The sequence below is a fragment of the Chroicocephalus ridibundus genome, chromosome 13 (genome assembly GCF_963924245.1).
Source record: "Chroicocephalus ridibundus chromosome 13, bChrRid1.1, whole genome shotgun sequence".
Classification (NCBI taxonomy): Eukaryota; Metazoa; Chordata; class Aves; order Charadriiformes; family Laridae; genus Chroicocephalus; species Chroicocephalus ridibundus.
The window spans coordinates 11,455,477-11,479,274 of NC_086296.1; the positions used below are offsets into that span (position 1 = coordinate 11,455,477).

General features: G+C 36.8%; 1 protein-coding gene across 3 annotated transcripts in view; it reads right to left on the reverse strand.

Moving 5' to 3' along the window:
- SPECC1L (sperm antigen with calponin homology and coiled-coil domains 1 like) overlaps positions 1–23,798 on the reverse strand; it is a 71,782-nt gene that overhangs the window by 11,763 nt on the left and 36,221 nt on the right. For all 3 annotated transcript variants that reach the window (XM_063351087.1, XM_063351089.1, XM_063351090.1), the window contains exons 9-13: positions 23,398–23,489; positions 17,675–17,765; positions 15,701–15,784; positions 13,686–13,842; positions 10,172–10,274 (exon numbers count right to left, since the gene is read on the reverse strand). In XM_063351087.1, the coding sequence (XP_063207157.1) occupies positions 10,172–10,274; positions 13,686–13,842; positions 15,701–15,784; positions 17,675–17,765; positions 23,398–23,489 (527 nt within the window). The remainder of the gene's footprint in view (positions 1–10,171; positions 10,275–13,685; positions 13,843–15,700; positions 15,785–17,674; positions 17,766–23,397; positions 23,490–23,798) is intronic.

The following is a 23,798-nucleotide window of genomic DNA, read 5'->3' on the forward strand; positions in this document are numbered from 1 at the left end:
GCATCTCCTGAGACTGTATATATTATTGTAGAAAGAGTCATCCCTGTCCAAAAGAGTTATGAGCAAGATGCCTTGGTGACCTTTTAGATTACTGTATACTTGGCTGTTGGCAGTCAAACAATGGTAAAGAGCCTAAGTGGAGAGTAGTCAGTTTAAACTTCAATTAAGAAACAACCAGTAACAACAACTCACAGTTTATCTTTTAGACCTTTATGATGAAATATAAATATGCTTTAATATCTATCTCACTTAACTGGGCTTATGCAGAAGCCAGCCAGCTCCCCTACTTAGTCTTGAAAATTTTAATGTAGCAGGAATTATAACCTCCAGTCAACAGAGTTGCAGAACCACAATCACACAAGTCAAACTTTCACCTGACAGCAATTTAATAGTCATCACCTGCCTTTGACGAGACACAAACACTTGTCAATCGCAATGCAGAAAACTCCACCCGGAATCAGCGTGACTGTGCCACGCAGGCTGAGAACGAAGGCAGTTGTATTTCTTTTCAAAGCAGTGATTTGGATTACAAATGGAAAACAACTGCAATCTCCTCCAAGAGAGGAAGAAAACAAAACTAAAGGCCATTTCTGGAAGAATGTGAGGGAAATCTCCATTTCCTGCTCAGCTTTAGCACTTTTTATACAAAGTCCACCAAAAGCAGGTTGAGGCTCTGGTGACGTCAGCGTACGTGCTGGGGCTCACAATGCCCAGGGCAGTGGTCCGGGCCTCGCCTGCTGTCCTGCTGCCTGCTTCCAAACGGAAATGTCATTGTTGGAGACCCCCAGTCTGTGGGAACATGTTCTTCACACAGCTTCCTCAAGCCACAGGGGTGGGAAAATTTAAAAGCAAAAGAAAAAAAAAAAAAATGAAGCTCTCCCTCCTTTCCCCTCAAGAGAGACAGGAAATTGGATTTAAATTAATGCTCCGTTAAAACTTTTTCAATGTTACTTAAATTAGGCAAAGAAATGCAACACACAGTACAAGGCTTTCAGGAAAAAAAAAAGGGAATAAATATCAGATTGTTTACAAAGTTACTTTTTGAAAAGTTCTTTCCCCCTACCCGTAACCAGTAATGCCTCAGACCACGTCTGTACCAGTAAGATGGAGAAAGGCAGGGAGAGGGGCTTTTTCTTGTCACAGTCATCTGTGACAAGCTGGTTATAAAAATCAAATACGAATGACACTGTTTCCTTTGCTACATATTCTACTGAAGGAGAAAAACTCAGTCCTGGTTTTCACCCCTTGGCTGAAATACTCTCCCTCCTTCCCCAGGATGGCCAAGTGACATGGGAAGGGGAGGAGAACGATGTACACTGGCATTGTCACAGTGAAGTTAAACACAGATCTGCTCAGACATACACGCATGCATCAAGGCAAACTATAAAGAAAAAAAAAGTAGTTAAAGCTACTGCAGAGCATTAGCAAATTTTTAACTCTCAGGACTACAAGGATAGACATAACAATCCTTATTAAAGTAAGGAGGAATGCTGAAGCATCACTAAATCTCATTAACAGTTTTTAACGCACCAGTTTCCAATCTAATGACTTAATGCTGGCTATAGTTTCTACAAGTACCTGCTGAATTGTTATTATTGTAGAATATAGTCTATTTCCCAAAGATCAGGAGTCCATTAAAGCCAGTCATGGTACAAATAGTTTGATAGTACCTTGCCTCACAGAGCTTCCAATGTCTTTGTTCTCTCCCAGGTTGCTCTATGCATTTCAGAGGAAGCACAGCAGTATTTATTTGGAAATGTAAGAGTTTGAGCCTGAACACCAGCATCACTGAAGCACAGACGAGATCTCAGTGCTGAAAGAGGGATGGAAGGATACACAGTCTTCAAAGGGAGAAATAAAGTTTATATTGGAAATGAGGGAGGGCAGAGAAAGGAGAAGCAAACGCCGCCAAACTGTTAAGCAATGAGCTGAAATAGTGATCTTTGCACCAGTCAGGATGGACATCAACAGGCAAAAATGAACTCATCAAAGTTAGAAAGTAGGATGCTGCCATGATGTGTATGAGAACATCTGAACCTACACCTGAGGTTCGACCCTGTGGATGAAGAAGCAAGACTTGTGCTCAAAATATACGAAGAAAGAAATTGCAAGGTATCAAAACAGTCTGGATGCATTAGAAAACAGACCTATAGAACAACTGGGGCTGAAGACAGAACTCTCCACATGATTAAAAAACCAGGAGGGGGGCTCACCTCCGAAATCTAGAGACATTTTTCATAGTTCTCTAAGTATATTCCCTCACCCCAACATGCGAGCAAGAAAAAAAGGACAAAGTTGTGCTGAAAATGGTAAATGGAACTAAAACAAGAGAAAGTCATCTTCATCTTCCCTTAAATATTATAGTTTTATAAACTAAAAATGTCACTTTAAATATTAGTAGCATCCATAGACTGTTGAATTTTGAATATAAACATCGGAAAAAAGGGCCACATTAAAGTTCACCAACAAGTTTGGTTGCTTCTCAAAAAGAACTTGGAATACCCTATTTTTGTAAATCTTCCTGTAGGGTCCAGCTTTTATTATTAAGACAACAAGCAGAAAACAAACCCATCATCCAAGAATTTTAATGTATCCAGAGAAGCTGAATTAAATACAACGGAAGGAAACAATTAAAAGGGACTGGTTTCTGCTTCCAATTGCTCTGAGCATTATGAATTATTATTATCTCTCAGACTAAAAAAGTATAATATTGGTCAGACACTAAAAAACAAATCTAGAAACTGGACAGATTGTCATTTAAACTGAAAATTTAATTTTTTATGTAGGGCTTTGAGCACATAACTGGCACATTTAAATTCAGCACAATTTTATTTCCCAAATGCTTTTAACTACTTGTGGTTTTTTGAAAAAGCTTGGTCAGTATAATGAAATCAATCTTGCATTAAGCTCTTATTTCTCAAAGAACTGACGGTAAACAGAACATCAGCCTAAAATCTCTGACATAATTTCTTCTTTGTTACTGCTTTTATTAAGTAATTGGCTCTATTAAGAGAATTCTGCTGGAATCTAATCCGGATTTTTTCTTCAAGCCATTTCAGACCACAAAGTATTAAAGCAACTGAAGGACATACTTTCAGATAATTGTCAAATGAGGAATAAGCCTTTCTAGAGAGAGGTGAAATAGAAGGAGATTCATCAGTCCTCATCTCTAAACGTTTAATACTTAGGATGTCAGTGAAGTCACCTCTAGTATTTGGGAGAGATATTGTAAAAAGGCAATTCTAACCAAAGGAGTTAAGCAACAGGCCGTTGTCATAAAGAGATCTGTGGAAGATTTTCCAACTAGGAATAAAAAATGGAGTTAAAAATTTGAAAGACTCTCCTAGAGACAGAGCATAAGAATATAACATTTTACATACTCAAACAGATGAAATTCTATAACCCATTCTACAGCCATGACAAAATGGGAGGGAAAAAAAAGATGGTAGGGGAACACCCTGGTGGATCCACAACCAAAAACCATTTCAAGCACAACTCAAGTTCCTATTAAACTGCCAAACGCAGAGTAGGAGCAGCAACCACAAAATGAGTATTCCCTTGTGCTCATATAGGAAAAAAAAAAAAAGTTAAGAAGATTCTTCCTGAAACAACATTGAACTGTAATAGGAACAAAACGATCCATCGGCTTAGAGTGAGACAGTGGTTAAACAGTAAATGAACTGATTTGAACAGGAACCAGAAGTGCACCCTTGCAGTGATGAACGCAAACTGTGTCCTGAGCTGCATCACTAAGAGCACAGCCAGCAGATGGACGGGTGGGATTCTTACACTCTGCTGGGCCCTTGCAGTCTACGCTGTACAGAGCTTTGGGGCCCCCACTTCAAAATAAGTCACTGAGGAATAAAGAAGGGCCCAGCAGAGAGTTACCAAGATGATGGCTAGAGAACCTGTCAGATGAAGAAAGGTTGAAGGAATTTGGTTTATTCAGCCTAAAGAAAATTCAGGGGAGATGTAATCAGAGTCTTCCAATGCCCAGAAGGCATTTATAGAGAAGATGGAGGTACTCTCTTCTCAAGGACACATAGTAACAAGATGCAACAGGCACAATTTCTTCCCAGGGAAATTCTGTCTGGATATAAGGAAAAAAAAAAAGTTTTCACCATGAAACAATTAAGCATTGCCCAGAGAAGTAGAGGAATCTCCCTCACTAGAAACATTCTAGACTGTTTAATAGGGCTGTGCATAACAGCAATCTAAGGTGTCTCCCGACCTATGACTTTTCTAGAATTCAGTTTTAAAGCGTTTTTAACCAATGTAGTGCTAATTTTGAAATTGACTCCTATTGCTTTTTGCAATAATCCTAAATTAATGGAGGGTCTTCTATAACCAGTGAAAATACCTTTTTTTTTAAAGAAAGCAAGAAACAGATAAACAGATGTTAACTATTATAACTCAGCGATTCAACTTTCTGCCCACCCCCCAACAAAAACTCCACAGCTAAAAAACCCCACAAACACCAAAAAACCCCGACTATAGGAACCATGGTTTCTAACTTACAAGCTAAGAACAAAGTTATTTTAACTCCCTCTTCAGCGGACGTATCCACAGCTGTCTTCAATCTCCCTGCACTATGTATATTATAATTTGAGCAGAGGGCCATACTTCAGAGCAGCTATTTCTCCATCCCTTGCTCTGCACAAGGAGAAGTTCCCACATCCTAACTCAGTTTGGCTCAGAAATGAGTTAGGACACAGAGAAAATAAAAACATGTGTCTATGTCTCTGTTGCATTAGTTAATGAAATAAGTGGGTTGAGAAAGCGAAAGCATTAATATGATTCTGTACTATAATATATTAAACCATTAAAACAAGATTTGAGGTCTAAGTGTACAGACCTTGGCAGGCTTCTTCCCATGGCAGAAAATTACTATTAAAAAGCTTTTAAAAGCTTTTAAAGACACATACACACACACAAAAGAAAAGAGTACCCATTAAAAAAAATAGAAAGGTAAACTATAAAATAACTGCTATCCACGCTCCACTGAATCAGGATTCCCTGATTCTTAAATCATGGACTAAAGCTCAGGCTATTGGTACTTCTGGCAGTAGGTGAGAATGTAAAAGTATTTCTGGAATAGACATAACAGGAGTCCCAACTCCTGCCTCTTCAATCCCAGCTAAGGTAGTAAATGGCAAATACAAACCACTAAAATCCTTACATATTGACTGTTAATGTTTCTTTCCATACCAAAGACATGTTATTTTTTAGTTTTGGCACAAAAAAGAACCATAAAAGGAGCAGCCATTCTCAGAAAGAAACAATAATAGCTTCAGACATTAACATTTGAAGCACTTACAGGGATACAGACAGCTTCATATTTTATTCTAAATTTTGTCATAATTAAGTTTAACAAGTTGACATTTCTCTTGTATCAGAATCCAATCCAAACAGAAAAAGGAAGCATGTCCTTCCTTAACTCAACAATTTTTGGCTAAAGCATCACAGCTTAAACCAAGGGGAGAAGTGCTCTGGCAGCCTGACTAATTGGATGAATCAACCAGACAGCACCAGGGAAAGCACTATTTGAAGCACAATCACTATTTGAACATCGGCTCACACAAGCACAGTCTTGTCCTCTTTTTGTGCTTTTTAAAAAAAATCAATATAATACTTTGAGTAGAATATGATCTAGCTTACTGTTGACAAAGATGCGTATACAAGAACAGGTTTAAAAACAAGGCAACCCAAACCATCTTTTACCTTCAGCTTTGTTATTCCCCACTTATTACTGAGTACAAATGAAAGCATTGCTTGATTTCAAGGTGCAGTCAGCACGGCACTAAGTACACATACATTCATACTCAATCACCCTGCTCAATCACTAAACGATGCAGATAATAAGTTTTAAATTTTTTGTACTTTGATCTGTATAGGAGGTAGCAATTAGGTGGTCTTTCCAGAAAAAGCAGCATTGTGTGAATTAGAGAACACGTACTACAAAGCTACTTTAAGGAGGTCTTCCAGTGTATCTGTAATTAGGAAGCACAGAAAGCTTAAAGAATGGGTAAGGATGTGTGTATCCTGTTTATTGGTCCCCTTTTTAACATGAAACATGCATGCTCACATCCTTTTTTGGACTTTTATTAGTTGTGTACTCAAAATGAAAGTAGCTGTGTTCCAGCTAGGGTAAGTGCTCCCTAACAGCTGGAGAGGATTACTTTATGCTTTGAAGATATCTGGAATTTATGACAGTTTTATGACACTGCACATATTTTAGAGGAGCCAGGAGGATTCTCTTCTCTCCAGAAACCGCAGCACTTGGCACTGTACTCTGAATCTGTATGTCAGATCCTGAGCAAAGCTAACATGTGATCAAATGTCAAGTATTTCGTGCCTATTCATCTGAAAACTAAAGGTGATTTGCTCCTCCTTTATCTAAATGCTTTAGAAAACCCAACCACCTTAAGAGAGCAACTCTCCTCCTTCATGGCTTAGGGATCTGTTCAGCCCTGAATATAATTAAAGTCAGTAAGTTAGTGACTGCAATACTGTCTAGACTGAACAGGCTCTAGATGAAAGTTAATACAGAACCTGACTGCCGTTAGTTGTGCAATGACCTTCTGCAGATCACTATTCTCCAAGTCTAAGCTTCAAGGATAAATTCTACTTGCAAACAACATTCAGACAGCAGGTATATTAAAAGCAACAATATATTCACAGAAAAAAAACCATAGTTTTTTACATCAGTAAGAATTTATCTTATTTTCATTGGCTATTTTAACCTTATTTTTTTATGGAGGTACTCCTTAAAATATACCAGATTTGGAACGCAGTTAAATATTGTTTAGTAACTGCATTTCAAGAAATCTATTCATTTATTCCCTTCCAAATTTGATTGAGTAAATCAAGAAAACTGCACAATGTGCAGATTGTTTATCATAATGCATTCACAAAAGAGAAAGTCTTAAGATACCTTTAAAAATTCTGCTATGTGGAACTATGTATTTGTCAGAGGTGGAAAGCACAGTCTGGCTTAAATGTCTGTGAATGTGTGTGAGGGGCTTTAAATAAAATCCTTCCACTATAATGGGCTGAAATTAGAGCTTCACCACACTATCATCTTTGAATTATTTAGCATTCATGGAATTTCAAGCTTCTAGAACAGAGATACTTAAGACTTTTAATCAAAAGCTTGCAAGTCATTTCCTAGAGGCGATAGGAGAGCAGAAGTTATTCTTCTTCCATTTTACTTGAGCAGACAAAAAAAAAAATACTAGTTGTACCAAGCAATTTAGTACTACTGTATTCTCCACAAGTACCTTGTGAATAAAGGAAACCACCTCTCTGTGAAACACTACAGACCTTGTTGTGGTGGTTGGCTGGTTGTTTTTTCTTCTTTAGCATTTTCAACACATGGAACAAAAAGCAGCTCAAGAACTACAGCTGGCCAACAAAGAGAATAACGTTCAATCGTATGCTGCTGCTCATTAATAAGGGTAAGCCAACTGCATCACACCTTGCTTTTAACATTTTAAGCCACTGGCAGCTTACCTATAACTGTACACCTGGATATTTATGTGATTACTATTTATTAGTCCATGTATAAACCAGAAATTCAACAATTCTCCAATATCCAGTGCAAAATATATTCTCATAAATTTAAGGTAAAGCAATGCCAGGAGCAAACATGGCTCTGTTAGAAATGGGGCTTTAACTCAAGGCGCATATTTCCATCTTCTCTATGAAACACTAACAACTGAAATAATTTTCTAGGACTATTTTAATACATGGCTGCATTAAAAAACTATAGCTGTGAGGGAGGGGTGAGAGGGAGAAAACAAGACCAAAAAAAAGTGAGTGTTGTTAGCAAGTGATGAAGAAGTGAACACATCTTTCCATGTTGGTGAAGACATCCTTGAAAAATATTGGCTTACAGGGCTGGGTTTTACTTAAGTATTGGTAGTTTAATTAGATTTGCATTAGAAACAAACTGATATAATATCAATAGGACAAAATTAACAAAAGAATTATTCTGAAACAAAAGCCATCTAAGACTTCCTTTTCCTTGTTTCCAAATCATGGTTAAACTCTTCCAGGTGATTTTAGAGCTTGTTACAGACTCCATTTGCAAGTATTTTTCCTTTAAACTGTTAAATATGTAACTAATAAATAATAGCAAACAGTGATTTAAATTGGTAACAGGATGGAAATTGGACCTATTGCTATTCCTACAGAGGAAAAGGCTGGGATATTTAAGACTCCGCTACTCTGTGTTGCTCACGCAGCAGCTCAGAGTCAGCAGACAGCAGGTAGCTCTAAAAAGCACGTGCTGGCTCTTGCCCAGACGCTAAGCCAAACAAAAGCTAACAGTGGTACAGAAGATAAGGAGAAGTTATAACGATGGGAAACGCTGGGGATAAAAGGGAACTGTGTCAGAATATAAGACACTAGGAGGAGCTGGAGGTAAGAAAAGGCACCCTGGCAATATTTGGGTGACAGGGAAGGAGAAAGAGAGCTAGGGTACCTTAAGTAGGATTGAACGAGGAAGGGAGATGTTCATTACTCCGATGCTTGTTTACAGCTTGTCAGTTCTGAATCACATAGTTTTAAAATAAAATTTAAATCAAGCAAAGCTTCAATAAAAAAAAAAAAAAAAAAAAGAGATCCTTATTTGGTATTGATAACACTGTTGACATGCCAGAAAGCTGTAAAAGCACCATTCACGATGAACACAATGCAGATAGGTTTAAAAACACTAGAACACCACTAATACGGTATTCAGCCAGAACTGAATTTCAGGGGATGCTGAAAATAATCAGATTTTGTACAAAAAATAAATGAAAAACGAGTGTACCTAAAGCAAGAGACATACTTCTCAAAAAACTAAATATAACCTCCTGATATTATCTTACTCTTTCTAAAGAAGGCATGCGGGGGTTCTACAGATGCTATACGCTATGGTTTTCCAAGGAGCAACACAAGCAGAAAACCATATTACAGTTGTTGAAGCAAGTACAGTAAGTCTCAAAACTTGTTCTTCTACTAGTGTTTATAAAACTCAAGTAACTTTAAGCAGCAATCTATATAAACAAAAGCATGGTCTTGCATGTCCCCAAAACTATAGAATGAAAAGTTTGGAATACCTTCTATTACTTTTCCTAACCAGATAAGGAAGCTGTCAAATACATCTTTCATTTCAAGCCAATATGGGAAAATATTTTTGCATTCTGTTTTAGAGGATTTATAAAGAAATATAACATCCTGCCTTTTTTAAAATGTGGGGAAGGAGAAAGGTTCTTTCCACAAAGCAGCTTATCCTCAGAAATAGCACAGTTTAGTTCTAGACGTGCCACAGGAAGAGGGGGGAGGGCTTATATCACAAGCCTGTCCATTGTACTGAAAGACGACTTTTCCTATGGATGGGCGATCATCCTGTTATGCGGCTCTCAACTTCCTCCTGCATTGTGAGTCTCAAGTCATGGAAAGAGTAAAGTTCTTCAACTGAGGATTGTGTTGGGAACTCCAAACACTTTCAATACAAGTTAACCAAACAAATACATCATGGTTAGACTATTAACATCCTGGTTTAGTTTGCTGAAGCCACTATTCTTTTGAAAAAATAATGTAATCAGGAGAACTCTGGATAGTTATCTTGTTAGTTCGTTTGGCTTCTGATAACGTTTGGACTAACTGAAAAAAAAAAAAGTCTGAAACCGAAGTAGAAAGCCAACTTCAAAATGCCAGACAATGCAACCTTCACAAAACAAACTGTGTAAATAGAGACTAAATGGGAGCACACTGAAAGATCCAAAAAAACTACACTAAATACCTATCCAAAAAATATCTCAGAAATCTGAGAAATGGTATGCTAACTGCATTTGGGAAACATTAATTTAAACCTTAAGTTGCTAAAGTTTCAGTTACAGTTTCAAAGTGCAGTCTATAAAAGGTTGTTTTAAAGTGTCTCAATAGGAGGTCAGCTGCCCCCTTAAGAAAAAAAACCTATTACCAACATGGAGCAAAGTGACTAAAGAGCTATTAATGTTAGTTAGGTTAGGACTTGTAGCATGTGTTCCAAGAAGAGAGTACAGTACATACCAGTGCCATTGCAATCTATGCAGTCAACTGTGGAGCAGCCTGGTTTATGCCATTGGCAGATTCTGATGTGTTGCAGCTATAAGTATGCTGCGTTAAACAGCTCTCCAGTTACCTGATAGCCTTCTGTTTTCTTCTGGCACCACTTCAGCAAGGCATTTCTCTTAGATCCTCCATATTCTCTTGCTAGGGCAGACAAGGGATCTTTCCTCTCTTCCCTAGGAACAGAGCAGAAGGGCAACTCAGAGCTTGCAATGTAAATTTGGCAACAGAAATACATACTGTAAAAGCTTAAAAACAGAGCAAACTATTGTCACAGTGAAAGTAGTAGGGTACAGCACCACTGACTGAAACAGAATATGCACAAATACCTGCAGAGACTTAAGAGTTATTTTGGAGTAATTCTTTCCTTAGCAAATCATCCTTCTTTTTCCTTTAAATTATTTTCTTTTTCTAGGTCTTTCAACCTCAATGATATTTCTTCTATGAGTTCAGAAAATTAAAATCACAACATGGTAAGTTCCAGCTCGATCCATTAAGCTAACTCAAGTGACTTTATTTTGTATTTTGAAAGAGAATAAACTGATGCTATCTCTTTTGCATCTCATGGCTGATTACAAATGTCACCTTGAAACAATGAGTTTGCATATTAGCAGCATGCCATTATTAACAGAACATTTGCCTGAGATCTGGAATTCTTAAAAAAGAAGGGGGAGATCTAGCTATGCTGATCCACCATTTGATACACTAGCACAATAATGATTTGCTTTTTTCCAACAAGAATCTTCAATTAACAATGAAAGCTATCAATTAATTTCACTTCCAGTCTGTCAAGCTATCTTAAGTCATTTTTTCTTTAAGGAAAGATTGGGGAAAGAAAAGAACGAACTTATCGAGGTTGGTCAGTTTTTATATGAGCCTTACATTACATCTCTTTACCAGGCTTACAAAAATGAGTGCTTTGATTTAAAAAAAACCATATTATAGAGGTTAATACTTTTGTAGTGGCCTAGTTATACAATTCAATATTTCAACAGATAGTGTAGGGAACAGCCTCTGACAAAAAGACTAAGTATTACACCATTATGAAGCTTATTTACTGGACTAACTGTGCCGGCAGTTGTTCTTATTTTTAATAATTTCCATTTGGAAAATTAAATTAAGATAACCATCAGTGTATCCATACTGCAAAGATTTCCTCATCTGCCATTTTTTAAAGGGTTCCATGCAGATATAAGCAAGATTTTCACAACATCCACAAAGATGATACCCTAAGTTACTTCTTTTTGCTATCTCCAAAAAGACATACAGATTGTATACATTCACTCAAATCTTCAACTCTTTGTTCTTTACAACCCATTAGGTGACTGGAAAGAGGGGTGGAATGTGGAAATACATAATATTTTCAGTGGATTCTCTGCTACAGATTTACAGGTAGAATTCCCCAGGTCCTGCTAGGAAAATAAAGCATCCAGGGAACGCGTATTTCCTCATGCGAGAGTGCTACCAACAGAACACCAGAGAACGTTCCACACATCAGCATCTGTCGCTCAACTCATAAAAGAAGAGAACATGTGCCAACATACAACAAAATGTTTAAGACACTAATCTTCAGTACATGTATTGCAATTTGCTTGGTCAGTCTTCACTGAAATAGAGATGGCAAGATCTCAAAGTTGCTCAGAAAGAGGTATCAGTGGTGGCATTTGAAACAGCCGTGAAAATACAGGCACAGCAGAACAGGAAACAGTAAGTGCCTTTCAGCATGAAAGATAGCAGTATGAGCACTCAAACCTAACTGCTAATTTCAGAGCAATTTAATGTGACAAGGAAGTTGCTAGTTGTGTATTTTAAACATGAAAGAAATGATCTGAATAGGTTACTGTATCTAAATGTCACAGGTACCACACAGCCAGAATGATGCTTCAAGAAATTCTGTACTTCAGTTCTGGAATCAGTACACATTTCAACAACCCAAACTGCTGTATTTTTTTCCATCGGTGATTGAAACAAATAATAGTGGGATTGCGTATTCAATCTACAATGAAGATTATGCAATGCTACGAGAACTTTAGCACAGAGATTCTGGACAACATACGAGAACTCAAATTAAAAGCTCCCTCTCTTTACGCTAAACATACTATTTAGCCATGAGGGAGCTGTACAGCCTGTTCTCAAATTCCAGTAAGAGCACATGGTTTATATCAGGTTCTCACAGTTAAGAAAACACTGCTGAAGAAAATAAATTAGCGTAAGTTGTATGGAGACAATGAGAAATGGTTTGACACATAAATCTTACAAGTTAGTCTATTAGGTCAACTATATTCCAAATCAAAGAGCCAAGGAAGTTTCAACTAGAACAGGGAACAGTAAACTGCAAGCATTTGGTTTAGTGAACTATAGCAATACCTGTTTATTTTACAACAGCTTTCAGGAAAAAGTAGGGGAAAAAGGGAAACCTGATCACATAACAAATTGCAGTCCAGCAGCAACATTCTGAGGACTGTTCCAAAGAGCGTGCTTGTCACCATGCACCCACTACTGCCACTTCCACTGGTAAGTCTTCTTGTAGCGCTGAGGACTGCAGTCAATGGTTGGGCAGCAGAGTAACGGTATCATAAATACAACTGTACAATTTCACCATGAAATGCCATGCTATTTGCTACAGTCCGATGCCATCAATGCCATTTTATACATTACCAGTTCAAAGTTCAAACACATATACAGGTGGGTTGGGTTTTTTTGTTGTTGTGGGGTTTTTTTGTTTTTGGTTTTTTTTTTCCTTCAATTTCTGGAGGTACTTGGTCTAAATTTAGGTGCTAACACACACAATATTAATTGCTGCTGGTAAAGTACCCACAGACTCAAACTCTTCCCCACAGTGAGAGGAGAGCAGCACTGAGGCATGCCTCAGATGATTTCAGGGAAATAATTTTCAATAGCACCCACACTATTACCTATTGCAAATGTCTCAGAACATTAAGGGTTTAATATTTCTGCTGTACAGAAGTTTTGTCAGGAAGTTCTGTGTTAAACGGCCTCAAGAAAGTCATTTAACCCTTGTCTGCCGATTTGCCAATCTATGAAGGAGGGCTAAGTACATATTTCACTTGCATAACATGAGGCTTAAATACTTTGAAGTCCTTTGACTGATAACACCACAGATAGGAAAAGTTTTAAATTTATCAGAGACTTACCTTTTTATCTTACTAATGAAAGGGGGTTGCCTGGCCATTTGTAACTTAGACTTGCATTATGATTTCATCTGTGGCACAAATAACCCAGGCCCATTCACTCATGGCTATTTAGAAGACTTGGCAGTGTCTGGAATTAAAACCTAGTCATGCTGCTTTTTGCCTTCAGCTGCGATTACAAAAGTTAAGGTTTATCATGCGGTCTCCCTGGGTCCAAGCCACTCTGAAAGATTTGTTCAACATGCCATAACATAAGCTCCTTTCCTGAATTTGGCTTCATGGTATTTTGGACTCATATAATGCTATTATTTAGCGACATGACTTAGTTTGGTTTTCTAGTGGAGCATAAAGTTTTGGTATTAACCTCGTAAGCTCTACTATGCTAGTAGCTATGAAACTAACACATTTCAGTGCAGCACAAAAAAGGTTTTTCACCTTATTCGACTTCTGGTTGTAGGGGTGACTGATGCCGTAGGAGAAGATGAGAGTGACAGCTGTGGTGAGGTGGTACCCATTGCCATGAGAGATGCTGGAGACGCTCCATCAGGTGCATTGATATCCCGTTTGATTTCTTCACTACTTCTTCGAGAGACTAAGTGGGAAAATGCCCATATATTTATCATTTGCAAACATAAAACCTTTCAAACTCATTCTTACTCTCTGACAAGCACTAGTTCAGAAACCATGCGTGGAAACCCATATACAATACTAGGCTTCAACATTTTTCTTGATACTTTCCACTTAGGAAATATCAAGGATTTAGACTGCACTATCAACATTTATGATCAAACCTGTATCTTGAAGCATAGAAAATTTGATGAAGGTATCTTAATGGAATATCGCAATTTCTATTTGAAGGATTTTATGAGTGAGAAGGAATTTTAACACCAAACCATGTAATTTTTCTCTAGTCCATGTAGCTATGTTGCTAAGCTTCGAGCAGTTAAGAAAAAAGAAAACCAAAACAGTTTAGAGATGACAGCTGCTTTACTTCCACTTAATTTTAATCAAGAATTGGCATGTATTTGATGCTCTGGACATTAATTAAATATCATCAGCAAGCAAATCAAAGATTGACTTGAGACCATTCAGCTACATTCCACAGAGCTTGCTTCATTTTATCAAAGGACAAACAATTTTTCTTAGAATGAAAGCACCAGCGTTATACTCTGTAAAACGACATTTGGAATGGTTATGTTTTCTCTACATGGAGGAATCTCCACTCAAAAGTATAATGTTTGCCTTTTATACCTAAACACTCACCATTTTTTGTGTTTGTGCAAATCAAAGATACAACTACCAACATCTATCAGAGACTTATTTTGTAATGACTTGGGGCAAGTACATTAACTTAGAAATACAAGACACAAGAAGTTGGGAAAACACACTTTTGGGTGGATTTTTTTTTTTTTTTTTAGGACAAATCAAAATGATCCAAACCAGATTTTCTTCTTGAAACCATATATTCAAACATAGGTATTTTTAAAAATATTTCTCTCAAATTCATTCTGCCAAGTTTACAGAAAGAACCATTTTCACAGTATCACAATATTGTACTATAAAGATTTGTTTTTAGAAGCCCCTGCTGATACTGAGACATCAGCTTGATAGTATACCAACACTCTACATAGGCTTCTATTCCTCAACTTGATTTTTTAAAAATCCAAAGTTAACATCGAATGTACAGTATGAGTAATACTGAAAAATATTTGTAGGTTATGCCAGTCACAAATGGACTATTTTAAAATAATTCACTGCAAACAGTTTTTTGCCCTACAGAATGGGTAGAAGTTGTGCTAGGCAATATGTCAAAACATTTATATGCATTCGATAATGCATAATGATGCATTTGTTACCTTAAAAGAACAATCCTCCTATTTTAAACCATTGAAAAGCATTCTTTCCACACAACCAAAAAAATTTGAAAAAGAAAGGAATTGTTTAATTTGAGAAGAATAATATGCTTCTCTGCCTTATTCACTTAAAATAATCCCACATTCAAGCAGTAAAAAGTAACAGCCAGGAACAGTTTCCTTCCTCACTTATACCTTGCACACCAAAATTATTTGTAATACAACAGAAGATGACACAGAAGTCAACTGTTACATGCATGATTCAGACTCATCCATCTAGTATGTTGGTACAAGTCAAATATGCAATAACAAGAAGATGAACAATTAAAAAAAATAATCTATTCAGTTCCACTTGATGCAATAAAAGGGAATATTATTTTAGCATTGGACTTTAGTTTCTTTCCCCAAATATTTCAACAGAAAACTTGAACACTGAAAAATAAGCTATTCCAAATATCCAATTAGAAGGTTTTCCTGGTAAGAGTTTGATGGTCTGAAGACCAAAGTTTTCTCTTGAAAAAGTAAACTGTACCTGTAGGTACAGTATTGAAATGAGAGTTCCTGATTTCACTAATAATCTAAAAAAGGTGATATTACCAGAAATAGATTTGGCACTTTCCATAGCGGGTACTCTTGGCAAAGATGCTGGTCTGCTGGTAGAAGATGTTCTCAACAAATGTTCTGGACAAAAAAAAAAAAAAAAAAAAAAAAAAGGAGAGAGAACATCATTAACAAAGATTCCAGTTATATGTAAGACATGTAAGTATGAGTCATAAATGTTGTCTACCAGGGCCTAAGTTTGGCTGTTTTAGTGAGAGCAACTGCTTTTATCTGTATGAAAGAGAAGGCCTAAATTTGCTTATTACCAATAAAGATCACTATGAATACATCATGATGATCTTAATCCTTTTTCCCTAAAGCCTCTTACTAAGCCACATTCCCTAGACTATAAAAAATTTAATTGTTAAACCAAAAGGCTGAGCAAAGAATCCGCATTTAGCCCCTGGCCAAAAATATTCCACCAAAAATGGACTGGTAAAGCAGATTGCTTTATCCCTTGTGATTTTCTTTTTCCTTTGGTTTGTTGGGTTTCTTTTTTATTTTTTAAATAAAAAGATGTGTGATTTTTTTCCTTCCCCATGCAGTGGAATCGAAAAGGTGCCTTTACATATTGTAGGTCTGCCTACTGCCAATGAGTAAAAATTCGTCTTCTGTAACACCAAATCAAAACTACTTCCTATTATTGAAGAAATATTCCCTCAAATAAAAAGTTTAGACTGTAAACAAAGGCTTACATACTCCTGTATAGAAACACTTAGAAAACAGTAATTTGAGTACAAAAACACCATGAAAATGAAGAATGAGGATTAAAAAAGTGAGACCTCGATTCATTAGTTGAAAACATGACGACACAAGAAACGTACATTGCTACAGAGACACTTTAAAAATACACATGGTTGTAAACAAGAATTCTGTCTGGCACATTCTCTATTTGAATGCAGTCCTGCTCCTGCATTAACTGACTATAATGAAAACACAAAAACTATATAAAGCATGCCACTCATTTTGCGTTTAAGCTTATGTCTACCCATGAACTCTCTAACAATTAAAGAATCCTAAAGTATCTTCTTGGAAAGGCATTTCAATATTCCTAAAAATATCCAAGTTTCTAAAATTAAAACTCCAGCTGCATTGTACAAATAACCTCAATATGCATTCAACAAAAGCAAGAAGGAAATCTGGCACATACAGACTATTATGAAGTGCTACAAAAAAAAAACCAAAACAAAAAAACCCCGAACCAACCCTTTAGAAAGCATCAGACCTCAGGAATACCAAATTCAGAGGAAATATTCAGCCTGGAGTCATATGGGGATTATCTTGAGAAACATCTACAAAAAAACCACCCTAAAGCAGGCATAAATCAGCAAGCTACACCCAACACATGATAGCCATTCATTCTCACAGGAAGAGCACATTGTTAACAGCGTTTTGAGAGACAAAACAAAGTTCACAGAACAGGCAAATATTGGGAAACAGATAAATCAACACTCAATTTAATTCCATTCAATTTTTTCATCTGGCTCCTGAAGATTCAATACTTATTAAGTTTATGTTTTGTTATTCACATGGAATGCAATGTCACCATCATCCTCATTTCATTCGGGGCGGGGGGGGGGGGGAAATCCCAAACACACACTACATAATGCAACCCCAGAGGTGTGTATTTCTAGTATCTGGAAGACAACTGCAAGACGTATCCCTTAAATCATCTTGTCTTGATTTTGCAAGTGATCTTAGTCTATGCACACATTAAAAACTGTCAGAATAATGCTGAGTTACCAGGATGCAATCATGGTTTTGTTGAAAACTCAAAAAAAAATATCTTTATGATATACCACCATGTGTGATGAAACACAAGTAATAAAAACTTGAAACATTCTATGATTCTATGCAAATATTATCATAATAAAAAGAATATGATAATACTTTGGATACTAAACAATACAAAATAAAAAAGTACTGATAGCATTGCTAAAAAAAATAGTTTAAATGAACTTGAATCAATACCTTGAACAGGGATTTCAGCATAGCTTGGTCTTTTGTCTGTCAGTGTAGCAAGGGGTTTTGAAGCCGAGATTGGTCCACTTATAGAATGCCTCTGAAATGGAAAAATACTTGTGTCAAACATAATCTGAAGGTAAAACACAAATTTGGAATTGCAGAATCATTTTTAGAAACTCAGATATGACATTAGTGATTTAAAATAACTAAAAAACTAAAAGAACCTTTAAAAATTCTTAGTGAAAAAGGAAGTGTCCTCTTTACCTGGTCCTTTTGTCAATCTGACTGTAGATACACACACTATGCATTGATACTGTAACATTTAATTCTTTAAACTTAAACCTGTTCCTCAAACCAATGTTGCAAATTAAGGTTGTAAATTCTCTTGCAGTTTTTGTGTTAATTTTCATGTTCATTTATATTTTGTTTGCACAAACCTATTCTGATTAAACTTGATGTGTTTATTTAAACTAATACAACCTCCTATACGTAGCCAAGATTTTAGTGTTTGATTTGTGTTATTAACATTTGCCTATACACCTTTGTGGCTTTTACTGGAAAATTAGGATAATGGTGTATTGGCTGTAGTGACACAAACTAGCCGTTGCTAAGAGAAACCCTACTGAAAAACCTATTTTTTATTCAGAATGTCAACAGCTTTTGTTACCACCTATTTAACTGAGATGCTCCGTGAACAACCGGAGAGAGACATTTTGTTAAGTATTTTCTAAGGTGACTTTAATTTCTGTTCTGCTCTAAACTAGCTATGAAATGAATTTTTGCAAGTTGTAAAATATGTAAATATGTAAAATATTTAGCACTGCATGGCAGTACACGATCACACATGCGTTACATCTTGCACATAATAGTTAACCACTGGACAGCACTGAAATAAGCATTTTAGTATCACACAAATGAACTGTACACTCCAATAATTACCCTTACACTTACTGAAACTCATATTCAGTTGCCGAAGAGTCAGGGAAGAGAATCTACAATTATATTTTTTTTAAATTAATAATTTCGAAGAGCCTATTGCAAGTTATAACACATTCTTTATTCACCTTGTCCTTTCTATTAGATTCCTATATTTAATCACAATCAGACCAGTAATGTGTGTATACTTAAAACTCATTCAGCTCTCCATCTGGCCCAAGATTAGATGGGAACATTAAATGAGCCTTATCTTCATAAAATAATAAAGGTCAGATGTTTCCCACGTCAAATCATGTAGGCAAGACAGACAAATTCAAAATTGTGATTAACGAATGTTAACAGTATATATTTTGCAGCATCCTGTAGCGCAGGCAGGATTACAGGGCTACTTATTCATCTTTTAGAGTCAAAAATAGAGTTACGCTTTTGTGCTAGTGCTAGAAATCAAATGGAGAAAACAACTGCCAACGATCCAAGAATCTAACTCCAAAATACAGCACGAAGAATTTCATCACCTTATATCTCAAGAGTCCTGCACGTACACTACAAAGATTATTCCTTAAACGTGCAGATGAAAGTAACTGCAATTGGGAGCTATGTGCAGAAGTGCCTACAACAGCTTCCCACAAGAACTGGTATTTCAAACTTGCATTAACTTTAAAGTTCACTTCACTCACTTAGGAATTACTGGTTTGGTTTTTTTTTTTTAAATAAAGGACAAGGACGCTATCAAAGTGAGAGCCTCTCCCCAAAAAGGGAAACCACTATAATAGAGTTAGATAACAAGGTTAAAAGCAAAGCATTCCATGTTGTCATTTTGTCTAGCTTTGGGATTGTCATTACTAAGACAGTGTAGTACAGAACTTCAGCCAGGAAACAAAGGTACGTACAAGAGCAGGCACCATGCTGGATAACCATATACCTTTATCACCTTCTCAGCTTCTAGATATCACTTAAAAACAAACATCCTTTACGGATATTGTCAGAAAGCGGTCATATTACTCAACTGATAACTTGCTGCGTACTGGTCTTGTCCCCTCGTTACAAAATAAACTGTTTATCTTTTTGCTCCTGTTGACGCTGCAGATAGAGCTGACTCTCACTGTTGCTAGTTCCTTATTACACACCTTACTATCACAATAACCAGTAGCAATGTAGTGACTAACACAGCAAATTAGAGGAAAATGAACCAACTAATGTTTACCTACTTCCACTTGGCAATAACTATATAGCACTAGCGCACAAGTGTATTGGAGAATAATTTTTCCTGAAACATTTTACAAGTGTTAGAAACTGTTCTGCTTGACTGAGCTTTTGCTGAATTTGCAGATCAGCCATTCCTCATTTCACTTAGAAAACAAAACACATCTGATGGGCAATCAAACATGTATGGATCCTACCAATCCCTTTATAAACAACTTTTTTCTTCAACTAAAAACACATCCTACAACTCACTTAACTGCTAAACACCATTTGTCATTTATACCTGTGTTCAAACTCCTCAACACTAATTGAAAGGATCAAAAGTTCGTAGGAATCATGTGCTTTTGACGCTATTCATGAAGGTTACTAATGGGACAGAAATTATTAAAGATGTTTTGCAATCTGCAATCCTCCTCTTATTCATCCTACATTGAGGTCTAGCAGAAAAAAATGCTAGAAACTTTAAGGACTACTTTCGATGGGATGTATAAAGAAAATAGTTCACAGAGTTAAATAACATTTTTACATAGTAGTCTCTGTGTAACATAATTACAGTAACAGACAAAGATGTTAAGATCAACAGTTACTTTCTCACAGCCATTCCTAGTTTTAAGACAGAGCTTCTGCTAGCTGCCTATGACTTTTTTTTTTTTTTTTTTTTTTTTAAGATGAATAACAACTCCAGAAGAGAACCAGCACACAGGTGAGACAAACAAAAGGAAAAGAGAACAAACATCTGACACTTCAAATTTGAGGCAGAACTATGGCAGGATGAACTAATCCCTTAAATTCCAAATATTTTGCTTCTGATTCTTCATCCTTGCATCTGTTGTTGGCTAAGGAAGGAAACACTACCAGGTATCAATTCCTGATAACTTTGCACTTCGGTCAGTATGTATTTCAATGAAGTACTTCATACCAGAGCACCTACACACGGCAATTTCAAAACAAACACGATTCTTCACATATTAAGTAGTTAAGATATGGAAGTCTGACACTGAATTGCTTGGAGCCTGAAAGTTTATATGCTCAAAGCAAAGCAGGACATTTAGTGGTGACTGCTGAATCTGAACCCAAGTCTACTTCAGAGAGTCCTCCAGCTACGAAACGGAAAAATAAAGTACTTGGGGAAAGCAGCAGATACGCTTCCTTGTCCTTATATTCCTCCCCAGGCGTCTGCTGTGGTCACTCTCAGTGGCACAGCGGAGCAGCTCAGCTTTGGGCTCACCCACAGGGCTGCTTTTACATTCTGAAGAGCATTCTCTTTGTACCTCTTTTCTTGAATTGTTTTGCAGTATTGCTAAGCGCTATGGTAAATAACAGCTACGTTCCACTGCTGGCTTGGCCCTGAAGCCACAAAGGGGTTTGTTTGTTTCTTTTCAGTTGCAAAAATGTATCCAAGAATGTATTTCCTTATACATACACATATTACTGTAAAGAAAAACAAACAAAGCAAACCAAAACTTCCCAAGCTGGAAGAAAATCATGACGCAATCCAAGGCAAAAATGAGGTGATACACACAATTCACAGAGGGCACATGTTGATGCGTCTGTATTCGGAAAATCTTTTTTTGCAACCAATCCACCTTATCACAATATCAAAATTGTGCCAGTTTCTCAATAGCTGCCCGTGTAAATATTTCCCCTGTTATAGCATGTAAAAGCAACCGAGATTAATGATAATAAGCACTGCAACACCCATGCAGAGATCAACCCTTCCATCTTTACTCAATATCTTAAGCCATGGATGACTTCTGTAAGGTGGGAGCCGATAGGTCATCTCACATAGCGACTTACTAAAATCTCACTTTTAATTTGCAAGAGAATAAAAACAACAGACAAAAAATATACAGAAGTTGCAGAAACACAACAGTAGAAAACAAGGCAGTAATATGAAAATAAAGAAAAGGAAAAGATGATGAAAATTGTTTTTGAACCCAACCCAACCAATTGTTTTGAACCCAAAACTCTTATTATTTAAAGAAAATATCCTTTAAATGCAATTTACATAATTGAGGTCACAAAACCCAGTTGCCTTCTGGATAATTACAAATATTTTCAAGAAAAACACCTATCTTCAAAAAGACAATAGCAGCTGTTTTCATTTACACACCCTCCCCCTTGTTTTTAAGGCAATGTTTCCCACTAATGGGTATCCAGCTGTTAATGACTTGGTTCTATACCAGAAGTAGAATTCAAAATTCAAGTAATTCTGGCAGATTGAGAACATCAACACAAGAGCAGTAAACCTGAGCAGGTTTGCAGTATTTTAAGATATTATTTTGGTTCATGGTTAATTTACAGGTAAATAAAGTGAAATAAGCCTTAGGCTTGACTCAAAAAGTCTTCTGTCTGCCAAAGCTCTGGTCTAGCCTTTTAGAACACGAGATTAAGTGTGCTTCTTCCTACAAGAGCACAGAAATACACACAAATATAAAGACAGATCAATAGGAACAAAGCATCTGTCAGAGAACTTGACACATTTAACTACTTTAGAAAACTGCTGTCAAGAGTGACTGAGCCACAGAAAGCAGCAGAAGCTCTCACGAAAACATTTAATTCTTTCTCTCTGGTTTGAGGCTATCTATTTGTTCTATGAAATTCACTTTTAAAATAATCAAAGCTGCACTAGTCTGAGCAAAGGAGAACAGTCAGTTTGTTCCAGGTATTGTTCCTTGAGCACTAAAAGCCAATATGGATATAGATTCTTCACACGGAGAAGATTTATTACCGAAACAATATGCTGACTGATAGTAAAAATCAAGTTTTGGTACTTCTGGTAAGCAATATCCTGAAGGCAACAAGGAGAGTTACTGACATTAAAGGATTAAAACACAGTATATTCTCTGATTTTTCTTTGCGAATCTGATCCCATCTGCTTTGCCCTTAAACTTGTTGGCTTTTGCCAAAATCTCATTTCACACAGTTAGTGAGATAATAAAACCAGCAGTGATCTATAAAGCTGAGCATTAGAGCACTGATGATGCAATCTTAGCATACCCAGGCTCCTGTAGCAGCTGAACAAACGGACAAAGCTTCAGAGGGGACAGGAAAAAAAAAATACACAGTATAATCACCAACTGGCCAAACTCTCAGTCAGTACAAAACGAACAAAGATAATCAATTCAGAATGATTTCATTCCTCTCTGGTCAGGTCTGATATCGAAAGCCCATGCAACATGGGATACTTTTATACTGATGATTGCTGACAGATTCTGCACAGATCTCAGACCATTGCCCAAAGGGGATTACTGTTGTTTCCGTGCCAGGCACAGGACTAAGAACTGACAAACAGCAACTCTAAAACTAAGGAATGCAGATAAAGTTGCATGCTTCTCAGTAGCACAGGAATAGTAATGGTTGGAAATATTTAACAAGAACTTCCAAATTATGCCAAAATCTTGTATTTACAACATGGTTCTCTGTGAAAGACTCTTCTGTTAAGACTGAACATTTTAGTACTTACTTACTTGAAGCAACATTTTATCATCATTTCCCCACAAAGTGAGCCAATATTTGTATATCACCACCTATAGTTTCACATGCTCTTCTTTGGAAAGAAGGACTAAGCGCAGTTATAAAACACCTACCTGCATAGGGGATACAGCAGCAGCTGGGGGAGTTTTCATGGGACTTGGGCTCAGGGGAGTGCGAGGAATTGTGGCAGCAGCAGGGCTTGGAACTAGCAGAAACACAGAAAGGAAACCATCGTGAGCATCGTACTGTTTTGCAGTGAAACAGAAGACTGGCTGTTACAGCAGACTCTCTCCTTGTACTTTACATTACTAGTTTTACTGGATCACATCTTTCAGAATTTCAATTAGTAACTGACTGCAAACTAATTTAAAAGTATGCCTACACATTTACTCCTCCACAATCATATTCATTTTCTGTCTTGAATATATTATCCATGGTAAAACCTAGGTTTACTGGGGGTGGACAAGGCTAAGGTGCAGGATACTATTACCCCGGCAGATGTAAATGATGGCAT